Raw genomic sequence first — 13121 nt, forward strand, 5'->3', positions numbered from 1 at the left:
CACAAAGAGACAAGAACAGAGGACCAAAATTCAATGTACTACATGTAAAGTAGCTTTGTGTGCCAAGAATTGCTTCAAAACTTTTCATACCTGTCCATCTCAATAGTCAATAATTGAAATATTATCAATGCTGTCTACTCAGTGAATGAACATCTGACACATGGCATCCAGATAAAGTTCATAATTCTTTTTTTTTAAATATTATATTATAAATATTTACTACCGATAAAATTACAAGTCTGAGGTACCTACTTCATGATTATGGAACTTTATGTGGTGCTGGTGATGGTGTCAAATGTCCAATCACTGAGCAAACAGAGCATTGAAATGAAACCATAATTTTGCATTTACTTTTATTTTTGTCATTAAACTATTAAAACCTTTACACTGTTTTATTTTAGAATTGCATGATATATATTTTTTATTTTTTATATAAAATAAAATGAAAAGCAAAGCAGGGTGAAGAACTAGTATATTAGCAGTAGTAAAATTCTTGAAACTATCTTAACCTACACTGAATAATGGGAAAATATTTCCCACTTGATAATATTTTGCAATGCCGTTACGAACAAAGGGAAATTATTTCCCACCGCAAAATCCCCTTTTCCCCCCACTTTTTCATATTATTTTCATGAGATTTGAAATCTACTCACAAAACCCCCCCTAGAACCGGTCTCAGTTTTTATGTATCTCTTAAAAAGTGTTCCATTTGATTAAGGGATATACAGACAGCTCTATGGCACAAACATATAGTCCGACAAGGCTCTCTTGGCGCGTGGCCAACACAAGAAACATGCTCGAAAGCACAGCTCTACCGGTTATATTATGTATGACTAGAACTCAGAGCCGTAAAACCAGTTAAAAAAGTTTAAAGTAAAAAAAATTGTCATTGTTGATTCGTGGTCTGTGTTGTTGATTTAGATAATCCGTATATAAATTCCATATAAATTCATAAAATTATATTTTTAAAATAACAATAATTGTTGTAAAACATAAAAATAAAAATTGCAGGTTCTGTAGATAAAAATAATTAAATAAATCAACAGGACAAAATAATATAAATATGAACAAAATGTTTTCTTCTATAAAATCGTATTTTATATGGAAATCGCCGAAAAGTATTGAAATCAAACAAAATACCTCATCATTGTTACTTATGATTTCTTTAAGTATTCTCGAGGATGTTTTCCTTTGGAAAAAAATGTGGCTGTCTTTGTTATTCTTTGTATGTTTTAATATTATTTTTATGTAAGTGTGTAAGTTAGTAACTGATTCATACCAGCTGTAATTTGCTTATGAGTACTAGTTTTCTTTCATCCAGTATCTGTTTTTATAGGATGTGCTGGTATCGACAATTGAATTTGTTACAACTTGTTATTGGATTTTCAATTATAATTGTGTGTATTGATGTATTTGAGACTTGGTTAAAGTATAAGCATCGTAATACATGTCTGAAACGCTTAGCTTCACATGACAATGAAAAAATTAAGGCAGCAACGTCCAAAATAAACAACTGGATTTGGAGACAGTGGATTGGTTTTGCTTATTTACGTAATAATAATCATACCAAAGTGAGTCTGTACATAAAGCTAATTGTTGAAAGTTAATTTGATTGATAAATTTACTCTTCATTAAGTTTAACCATTGTTTCAGGCATTTTTGCTTCTCCAAATTATAATGAGTTTGATTTTCTTCATTGGAAGGTATACTAGTGGATACACATTATTATATATGTCATTTACAATATTGTTTTTCTCGCATAAACTAATTCCTCCACTTATAAAGGGCTACAAAAGAGTTCAACAAAATGCAGGTAAGTTTAAAATTAAATTTTATTAAATCTTTTTTTTACTATTACTTAATATTTTGCAATGCAGTAGTGTAAAATTTTGAATCTTTGTCACCGCAGCAATATAACAAATAATTAATTTGTAGAATCTGAATTTGAATTGGAGGGCCTCATACCAGATGCATCTGATGAAAATTTAGATTTATTGACTATTGAACCAGATCAGCAGCCATTGTCAGATGATAGACAAAGTTTGGGTAAATGTTTTGTTTATTTATTACTAGATATGATATGTTTTATTTATTACTAGATGACCTATGTGACTTGGTCTGTGTGGAGTTAAGTTTTTAAAATCGCATGGATTGGATTTCCAGCATAAAAGTAGCCTATGTCCATCTTCAGGATGCAAGTTCTGCATACCAAATTTTGTCAAAAAGGTAACAGATATGCAGACACTTATTCCAAATTTATTATATTCAATGTGTATGGATGCGAGATTCCACTTGAGAGAAGCAGCAGTGGGTTAGCTAGTCTAGTATAGAAAATAAAGAAACTGCAAACAAATAAAAAGTAGGAAGTTTTCCTTCGCTGTTAAAGCAAGACATGATATTTAATTTCTTGAAATACACATACCTCCGAAAAGTTAAAGGTGTGTGCTTGGGATCGAACCCCGACCTCTTGAATAAGATTCAAATTTTAACCACTAGACTATCACAGCTATGGATAATAGATGGGATGGCAATAATAAAACAATAAATTAACATGCCCCATAGAATTGATGTTACTAGATAGTTTTTGTTGCTCCTGTAATATTTTGCTACTGTGACAAGTGTTTTTTTCTCCAAGTACACCATTTAATTACTTTATAACTTTTAGATTATTGGAAACCAGAAGAAATGGCATTAGAAGATGTCAGTGATAGTAGTTCAGATAATAGTAGTTCTCTAGCTAGAAATTTATCTATGGAAAAAATGCAGACACTTACAAAAGATGTAGAAGTTACAGACTCTAGTGAAGATGAATATATTCCAGAAGGTAAGTAGTATTGTATAATTCAATTGCAGTCAATTCACGTTATCGCGAATCGAACCGAATCAAAGCGTCAAATTCTTCACAATTAAAGCGAAGTTGTACGTGAATTCACGCGCGTTTGCATGCTTTTGCATTTACACAGGTCAATTTTAGATTCCGATTGACGAGTGACTTCGTGTTAGTTACTGTAATAGGCGCTTAGGTGGCTTAGGCTCCGAGGCTGGTCTAACGCAAATGATTGGTCAATCAGCGTTAATCTTGCTCAGACGCACATAATCCGTCGAATTCTCGCGTCTTGACTACTACTATGACTTGACCCATAGGCTTAAATATCATATTATTATAAAATTTGGATGATGTTTTTTTATTAGGCACCTTAAATCCTATTTCTGAGAGGGGATTGGCTATGGTTTGATCAGGATGATTTTTTTATTATTTGCTAGCACTTGTAACAAAGAAAATTTTTCACCACCCAATAGGTGAAAAATTTAAAATAAAATTTATTTAAAAACTAACAAAACAATAGAATTGAATTAATTCCTTACTTTTACTTCCAGCTGACAAAATATATATATATAAAATGGATATAGGGAAAACCTTCGGGCGCCAGCCAGCTGGATAGAAATCTCCACAGATAGACTTGCCGAGGCCTGGACTTTTAATCGCAAGTCAGAGATTCGGTCCACCTAGCCGTGCTCTCTATTCCGGGACGCCAAATGTCCTCAAGAAATAAATATTGGTGAATAAAAATCAAAGAATTTAAAATTTATTATTAAAAATTAATTTATTAAATTTCTAAAGTTTTATACAAATTTTATTTATTAAAGAGGAAAAAAAAATATGACAATTTATAATAGGTATCGCCCCTTTGTTCTTGTCTTAATTTTATATGTCATATATATAGATACAATGATCAAAAATAAACAAACTTATAGTACCTGGGCCACATGGCCACACACTAGGTTATAAAAAAATAAAGTCCAAATTATCACAAAATTTGTTAAAATAGAGAATAAGCTAGGCACATGTCGAATATCTAACTAATTCCACAGGCCGAAAACTGCATTCCATCACACCAATTCCGGGATGGAATCCGATATAAAACGTAACATGTACGATCCAAAATGAAATTTACGGGAAAATCCTCATGATAAATGCTCAAATGAGGCGTTAAATGATAACAATCTAGGATCAACGGCTGTAACAAGGAAATGTTAGGTTAAAATTTTCATTCATTTTCTTGTTGGAAAATTCAATGTTCTAATGGCGAAATTGGGTAGAAAAATGAACACTTACCGCTAAAAGCGCCGTGTCCTACCACTCTATAGCCCTCTGGCCCATAAATATGTATTATACTTATTTAGTTTAACTTTCACATTTTTAAAAATTAATAATTGACGAGCAAATGTTTGCGTGTCTATGTAGGAAGAAAAAGTGAACCTTCAAAATGGCCACCGAAAGATGCCAACTTCATTCGGTAAACGAGCTGTCAAAAATGTTACTAGTTTTTTTTTTTTCCAATATGAAAGAAGGTTTGACAGATCGTTGAATTACATTCCCAAACGTCACGCCTTAGAAACGTCATGGTGAAGTTTGGGACACTGACATATGACGTATAAAAGGTCTACAAACAGATTTCAGGTTATGTTAATAAAAATATGCGATCTAAATAAAGGATGTAACGGGACCGCTAAGGTACACGTTACAATTTCCCCTTTCTAGAGAAAAGAAAAAAAAAAACCTTTTTTTTTTCTTTACCCTAAACAATTCTATAAGACAAAACAAAGGGAACTACCAAACAAAAGGAAAGTTAAATATCTAAATTTATGTAAGCCAAAACAACCAAATAATCATTAATAAATACAGATTGAGAAGCAATCCATTAAAACAAAATTCCTAAACTAGAATTGCATAGTATTGGTATACTACTGTCCAAGACACTAGCATCAACGCTGTGAAATGGCAAACCAAACTAGCTAAGAAGGGAAGAAAACTTTCTAAAGAGTGTGTGATTAGGATTGGTATACTACTGACCAAGACACTAAGCATCAACGCCGTGAAATGGCAAACCAACCTAACACAACATAAGCCAAAATAAAAAGAGTCTAGAGTTAGTATGCAACTGATCAATCCACTGAGGCACCCTCGCCGCGTATTGACGAACTAACCTAGCTAAGGGGTTTTCGGAATGGTATGCAACCGAACAAAGCACTCAGGCACCCTCGCCGCGCATTGTCGAACCATCCAAAATAAAGATGCGCTACAAAAGAGCAACACCTAAAACATCGTCCTGCCTAAAGCAAGGACCTAGCGAACATGTCCACATGTGTGAGACAAGGCCAAGGATGAGTACTAAAGACCCACATAGAAAAAAATATATACATCTACTTGCCGATAAAACAGACACAAGCAGGAGGATAACATGGAGCATGTGCCAACCATGATCCCACAAAAGATCTGTACATATTTACAAAACTACCTGACTGACTATAGCAGAACAAGCAGGAGGATAATACGGGGCATGTGCTAAACCGTAATCCCTTAAAAGAAAACTATACATATTTACAACAAAATTAGGTAATACGGTGCAAACAAAGGCAAAACCGCAACCAAAAATGAGTTCTTCAAGAGCCTGGTAAAACGAAGCAACTGCATAACCGCTACCAAAAGATCTCTTATAAACAGAACTATAAAATCAAAAATATACAATATATACAAAAAGGAGAGGTAATGCGGAGCAACTGCATAGCCGCAACCTACAAATCGGTAGGACTGACAAAGGAGCCAAAAAAAATCCTACACAAAATAATAATGAGTCCTTATTGTGTTAGCTTCTGCTAGATTCTTTTCCTGTTAAAATTAATTTTAAGTTTTAATTTTGTCAAATTTTAAGAATATCTTTTATATGGTATCTACCTGTACTATTTTTTTTCCAAATCTTTTAATAAATATACATTATCTGAAATTTTCTTTATTATTTTACATTTAACAAATTTAGGGGCTAATTTTGCGGAAAAGAAAGAAGCAGCATTGGATTGCACAAAGTTGCGCCTCCAAACTGTGTCTCCAACACAATAAGAAATGCTTTTTCTTCCTTCATTGTAGTATTTGGCATTTCGTCTATATGACTTGGCCAGATTACTAACAGTTTTATCAAAAATATTACTCAAAGTAAGAAGTGCGTCCGAATAATCTGAACGACTACCAATAGTTAACTCTGAAGGGTCAGAGATAGAATAAAATTTATGTAAGGATCCATCAAGGAAAACTTCCCTACCAAACATAAGAAAATTAGGTGTGTATCCTGTAACTAAATTAATAGTGCCATTAATAGCTGCCTGAACATGGGGTAAATACCTATACCACGTTCTATGATCGTTCTCAACATAGCATGCTAGACAAGTCTCAATAGTCTTATTAAAACGTTCAACTGGGTTATTCTGAGGAGTATGTTATGAAATATTTTTGGAATATTATATTCTTTAGCAAAATTCAAATTTATTTAAGTTATTTGCAAGTCTAGAATCTTTTAATCTTTGATATTTATTTATCCAAAATGCTGAATGAATTTAAAATCTTTTGAAAGTAAAATAATAATATCATCTAGGTAACAGGACTTCGTTATCAAAATCTGGTCCAAACAAACGATCAGAAAGTCTGTGTAATTCGACGGTGCATTTGTCATACCAAATAACATCCTAACGAATACAAATAGACCACGACCTAAGACTACAAACGCTGTCTATTCTCTAGAAGATTCTTCTAACAAAATTTGGAAAAAGCCTAAAAAAAATAGATAAAATTAAGTAAAATAGATTTTCCATCGTCGTGCACCTATCATTTTCAAGAGAAAACTGGTCACAGCGACACCTATCAAGTTTTTGGCTCCGTTTCTTACAAAGAAATGGCCTTTTTAGGTAAAAGGTAGCATTTTCACTAGTAACACATAAATAATAGTAATATAAAAACCTCAAAATAAACTACGCTTATTAACTAGGCGAGCACACTTAAATTGCTATGCTAAGACAAACATCTTAGTATCTAGGCATACAATAAAAAAAAATAAGTTACAAGAATACAATACACCTTAAAATATTACAAAAAATACAAATTAAGACAAGAACGAGAACAATTAAAATATTTATTCACTAATACTATGAGAATCAACACAACTAGGTTCCCAAATAAAAATCAGTCCCTGTTCGGGGCTGCCAATTGTAACAAAGAAAATTTTTCACCACCCAATAGGTGAAAAATTTAAAATAAAATTTATTTAAAAACTAACAAAACAATAGAATTGAATTAATTCCTTACTTTTACTTCCAGCTGACAAAATATATATATATAAAATGGATATAGGGAAAACCTTCGGGCGCCAGCCAGCTGGATAGAAATCTCCACAGATAGACTTGCCGAGGCCTGGACTTTTAATCGCAAGTCAGAGATTCGGTCCACCTAGCCGTGCTCTCTATTCCGGGACGCCAAATGTCCTCAAGAAATAAATATTGGTGAATAAAAATCAAAGAATTTAAAATTTATTATTAAAAATTAATTTATTAAATTTCTAAAGTTTTATACAAATTTTATTTATTAAAGAGGAAAAAAAAATATGACAATTTATAATAGGTATCGCCCCTTTGTTCTTGTCTTAATTTTATATGTCATATATATAGATACAATGATCAAAAATAAACAAACTTATAGTACCTGGGCCACATGGCCACACACTAGGTTATAAAAAAATAAAGTCCAAATTATCACAAAATTTGTTAAAATAGAGAATAAGCTAGGCACATGTCGAATATCTAACTAATTCCACAGGCCGAAAACTGCATTCCATCACACCAATTCCGGGATGGAATCCGATATAAAACGTAACATGTACGATCCAAAATGAAATTTACGGGAAAATCCTCATGATAAATGCTCAAATGAGGCGTTAAATGATAACAATCTAGGATCAACGGCTGTAACAAGGAAATGTTAGGTTAAAATTTTCATTCATTTTCTTGTTGGAAAATTCAATGTTCTAATGGCGAAATTGGGTAGAAAAATGAACACTTACCGCTAAAAGCGCCGTGTCCTACCACTCTATAGCCCTCTGGCCCATAAATATGTATTATACTTATTTAGTTTAACTTTCACATTTTTAAAAATTAATAATTGACGAGCAAATGTTTGCGTGTCTATGTAGGAAGAAAAAGTGAACCTTCAAAATGGCCACCGAAAGATGCCAACTTCATTCGGTAAACGAGCTGTCAAAAATGTTACTAGTTTTTTTTTTTTCCAATATGAAAGAAGGTTTGACAGATCGTTGAATTACATTCCCAAACGTCACGCCTTAGAAACGTCATGGTGAAGTTTGGGACACTGACATATGACGTATAAAAGGTCTACAAACAGATTTCAGGTTATGTTAATAAAAATATGCGATCTAAATAAAGGATGTAACGGGACCGCTAAGGTACACGTTACACACTTTCTTTATTTTCTATACTATAGGTATAGCGCATAACTGAGTTGACTCGCGGTTCAGAAAAGGGGACAGTTATCACAAATATGAATTACTGAGCCATCGTGCCACGTTATCACACTCCTTCCACACCGTTCCACTACAGCAGGACCCTATTCAGTTATGCTTTATGCCTAGTTGCGTAGTGTCTAATCTTTTAATCGATTTCAGAACAGCAACCTGAACATTATCAGTCGTCTTTAGAGGTGCAACCATCGGGTACATGGAGCAATGCCGCCTTCAGTGTGCTGTCAAACATCAGGGGGGCAGTTGTTAACATGGTATACACTCCCCAGGATGAGAAGAAGAGGAAGAGAATGTCAAGTGTCGATTCATCAGATGGTTTTGAAATGATTGACAAAAATGAGTTGTAGTTGTTATAAAAAAAACCAATATGTACTTTAAATATTTTAAGCAATATGATTTTATTGCAACAAACCAGTTATTACAATGTTAGCTTACATATCATTGTACTTAATCTATACATTACAAGACATATTCTCTAACCTAGACATCAACTCCTGATGTTGCTTTTTCAGTGCCCTTAGACGGATGCTGTTTAATGCATTTCTTGCAACCAGTGCTTCTAACATGGGACGAGAAACCTAGGCAAATTAAGGAAAGCTTTAAAAAAAATTGTAATTACTGGGAAAAACTGATAATAAATGATGAAAAGACCAAAGGTAAAAATTAGGGGATTAAAAAATAGTTGTAAAAAAGTCAGATGTAACATATTGTAGATATTGTGCTCTGGATAAATATTTTGATCTTCAAAATGGTTTTTAATTTGTTTGGTTACTTTATTTAAAATTATTATTGCATTATCACTTGAAAAATGACCCACATATCTATTGATACCGTACCTACATATTGATATTGTTCAAAAACAATACATTATTGTTGCTATTTATGTTATTATTTACCTTTTCAACTATATGTCCAATTGCAATAGTCCTCACAGCAGAATTGTGCTGCTTGTTAATAATATCATCAGTTTCAATTTCCCCAGCTTCGTTTTTAAATGCTTCATCTTCCTCTTCCTTTAATATAGCTGGTAGCTGTGTCAAAATCTGTTTAACAATAATCATATTATTGAACTAGCTGACACTGGTGACTTCGTCCACGACTAATTTAGGAAAAAGCAATTTTATAGTATGAAAAATTTAGGAATGCAATTACTTATAGCATCAGGGTTGAGGAGTTGGGTGTTCGAGTTTAACAGTATTCTACTTGGTTTCTAAATCCCATCAGTTTTGGTGGTCAGGTCCCCTGCAGCATCAGGATTGAGGAGTTAGAATCCAGATTTTTTATGGGACAATGTTTGACAATTGGACAAACATTTGGCAAATTCGAAGCACTTCTGATATAGACATATCAGTGAAAGCTGCTTAAGTCTATTATAAATAGTAATAATGTCGCAAAGTATCTCTATCTATTAAAAAAAATTATGTGAATTGGTTCAGAAATCTCGGAGATTTCGTTGTACATAGATAAAAACAACTCTTCCTTTTTTGGAAGTTGGTTTAAAAAGTAATCTACTCCGTGGTTATCTCTACTTGTCGGGTCAAAATATATTCAGCAGTTCCAAAGATTAGCCTGTTCAAACTTCAAACAACAACTTCAGTCTTCAAGCTTGTGAAAATTTTAAACTTACCTGGAAGTTATTAGTGGTAAGGGAGTCATTGTTATTTGTTATCTCTAACTCTATTTCTCTTCTGCTCTGAGTTGAGCCTTCGTTGATAGATTGAAAACAAGTTATTTGTATCTAAAAATAATAAAACTTTTATTTACTTTAAAATATGTTCCTGGGACCAAAATTTGAATCCTAACAGATTTTCTATGTTCTAGTCACTTGAAAATATCAATTCAGTATGTTATATTTCTTTTTTTCAGCAGTTCATTATTTTTCAGTTTACAATTTAGTGATATTTGATCTCAATTCCTTTTGTTTATAATGTAGTTTGTTTGTATGTATCATAAAGTGTCTTACAGAAGGTGCCTTTGCTGTTTGATCTGTAAGGAATACTGCAAATATTATGCCAACAAAGCTAGAGTCCATTCTTTGATACATATACTGTGTAGCAAGATCTGTAACAAAAAATACTTATTTAAAGTCTGCCAACTTCCCAGCTTATAAAAACTATTACCAAAAACCAAACACAATGTACTTAAAAGTTTAAACAAGACACACGGTCGGTCGTGTGTCGAAGCAAAGTTTGAATAAGAATCTTATAAGATCGGCGATAGACGGCCAGTGTGTATTTTATTGTGGTCTACACAAGTACAGCTTGACCGATGGTTTGCGGGGTAAGATGCGGGTTGTGGGAGGTGTGACAGCAACATTAAATTCCTTGATTTTGTACCTTTTATATAAACTGTGAAACATTATGATATGATATTGACTAATTTTGATCAAATTTGGAAAATATAAGTATTTAAGTCTGACTATTCTAATTATTGCATCATACTAAAATTAACACGTAACTTCAATTTTACAATGCAAGCTTCTTCATTGATGCTCACAAAGGGGGGCACAAGCTCATCTAACATGTCCACAAGTGCACCATGAGCGTGACAATTGGGCACCTCAAGCAAAAGCTGAACACTCAAGGTGAGGTCTTCATGTCTTCGAAGCTCGTAACTGAGGTCTTCGCAAGCTCTGTTCACCAAGCATGAGGCAGTTTTACATATCTTACTTACCGACATGTGAGGGCCATACTGTAATGTGTGGATGGGAGTGGTACCAACCCACTACTCTAAGTGGCCGTCCTACTTCTGCCGCTAACTCTTCAGCTCGTAGTGTAGCCTGTACCAGCTGTTCTTCAGATATTTCAACCCTGTCAGGTTTTTTGTCCAGTCGCCGTAATATAACAGAGGATACTATTGATACTAATGTATTGTTATTATGCACCTGAAAGTTGAAACATTTATAAAACTAGCTATCCTGGGGTTCTGAAAATAATTAAAATCACTTAATGTATCGGTGATGGAAAATATGTAATGAAATCACATAATGTATTGTGAGGAAACCTGCATGCCTGAGAATTAATTCTCCATCATGTTCTCAAAGGTGTCTTTTAAGGTTCTGTAAAGTCTGCTAATCTGACTTTACAGAACCTTTAAATTGACTAGCCTGGTGGACATGGACCTTTTTCATTCTGAGAGGCTCAGCAGAGGCCAACTGTGGAATTGATGTCATAATAAAGATTAAAGTCTTCTTTAACTGGCGAGTCTTTTCATCAACCTAGTGGCAAATGGATATTGTCAAGTTATAACCATGACTGAAGCTTGAAAAGTGAATTAGCTAGAATTTAATATACTTTAGTCTGCTTGTAAGACAATAACCTATACTTTACCAGCAAGGGTACCCTACGTACCCTTGCTGGTCTTTTCCTAAAGGAAGTTTACGGTTTTTGACAGAATTTGTAATACCTCTCCAATCAACAATCCCATTATTTCTTCTTTTTCAGTCGAAAGAGCATGTTGAACACAAACAAGGGTCACATCTGTAGAGAGTAATACTTTTTGTAACATTTTGCTGATCACAATTTCAAGTAAATATATCAGCCGCTAGTTAGCTACACTTAACACTTTAAAGTATAAATAAATTCCATTAAAATTAGTGAGATGTTTGTTTATTTAGTTTTTTTTTTTCTCGTCTGGCTTTACAAAGATTAGCCAATGTCAAGTTTGTAGTTATTTTTTATTTTTTTTTCTCTCTCGTCAAAGATTACGCCAATGTCAAGTTTTTTGTAACAAGTTAATTAAAACATACAAGTATGGACCCCGTCTGTGCCGGCACGGCACTCGCCGCACCCCCTTAGAGCGCCTTTCAGTCAGTTTCAACAAAAAAAAAAAACACTCCAAAAAGGCAGAGCACGCCCGCCAGCCAACACCAACACAGACGAAGTCCAGTTTGTAGTTATTTACAAGTTAGGGAAACTCTGTGCCCTGTGGGGAAACTATATGAGTATGGACTTCGTCTGTGCTGGCGCTCGCCGAAATATGCACGGCGCCCCTTTAGAGCGCTTTCTAATCAGTTCCAGCATGGTTTCAGCACCAAAAAACACAAAAACCGACCACTTTTAACAACAAAAAAAAAACACTCCAAAAAGGAAGCGCACGCGCGCCAGCAAATGCTAACACAGACGAAGTCCTTGTTTAGAGTTAATAATACGTACCTAGTGACATAGATTTTTTTTATTTTTTTTTTATTGAAAATCTATATAATAAATAAAATTGGAGTGTCTGTCTGTAATTTCGAAATAACTACCTCATATTAAGCTCATATGGTTATTTGAACGATACCATAACTGAATCACACGTTTTTAAAATTTTTGTCTGTCTGTCTGTCTGTCTGTCTGTCTGTCTGTTTGAAAAGGCTAATCTTTGGAACGGCTGAACCGATTTTGACGGGACTTTCACAGGCAAGTAGAGGATTGACCAGGGCGTAAAATAGGCTACTTTTTTAACCGACTTTTAAAAAGGGAGTTGTGTTTTTCTACCTATGTACACCGAAATCTCCGAGATTTCTGAACCGATTTGCGTCATTTCTTTTTTAATCGATAGAGGAACTTTGCGACATTGTTTCATAAAAAATTTGGAGTCCAACTCCTCAATCCTGATGCTGCGGGGGATCTGACCAATCCACGCGGGCGAAGCTGCGGGCATCAGCTAGTATTACAATAAAACTTAAAGCTAGCCTTATCTAATTACTATACTTAAATCATGCCCGCGTGGAATGGTGCCAAGAATACTGGCTGCATTTCCGCGTTGGACAGCCAGGCT

At 34.0% G+C, this 13121-nt stretch overlaps 2 protein-coding genes across 3 annotated transcripts; one reads left to right on the forward strand and one right to left on the reverse strand.

The window, feature by feature from the left end:
• The first annotated feature begins 939 nt into the window (after window positions 1-939).
• Window positions 940-9114, forward strand: LOC123880866. Of its 2 annotated transcripts, none has more exons than XM_045929223.1 (6): window positions 940-1248; window positions 1337-1571; window positions 1654-1813; window positions 1936-2046; window positions 2666-2824; window positions 8505-9114. In XM_045929223.1, the coding sequence occupies exons 1-6, from the start codon at window positions 1064-1066 to the stop codon at window positions 8705-8707; spliced, it is 1053 nt and encodes a 350-aa protein (XP_045785179.1). In that variant the 5' UTR covers window positions 940-1063; the 3' UTR covers window positions 8708-9114. The 2 variants fall into 2 exon arrangements, with proteins under 2 accessions (XP_045785179.1, XP_045785178.1); XM_045929222.1 differs by having other exon boundaries at window positions 941-1248; window positions 8502-9114.
• LOC123880875 (lys-63-specific deubiquitinase BRCC36-like) lies at window positions 8729-11993 on the reverse strand. The gene is made up of 6 exons (XM_045929248.1): window positions 11766-11993; window positions 11034-11244; window positions 10324-10421; window positions 9988-10098; window positions 9257-9403; window positions 8729-8938 (listed from the first exon to the last, which is right to left on the reverse strand). The coding sequence occupies exons 1-6, from the start codon at window positions 11865-11867 to the stop codon at window positions 8813-8815; spliced, it is 795 nt and encodes a 264-aa protein (XP_045785204.1). The 5' UTR covers window positions 11868-11993; the 3' UTR covers window positions 8729-8812.
• Window positions 11994-13121: the final 1128 nt, after the last annotated feature.

This window comes from Maniola jurtina, chromosome 3 (genome assembly GCF_905333055.1).
Source record: "Maniola jurtina chromosome 3, ilManJurt1.1, whole genome shotgun sequence".
Taxonomy (NCBI): Eukaryota; Metazoa; Arthropoda; class Insecta; order Lepidoptera; family Nymphalidae; genus Maniola; species Maniola jurtina.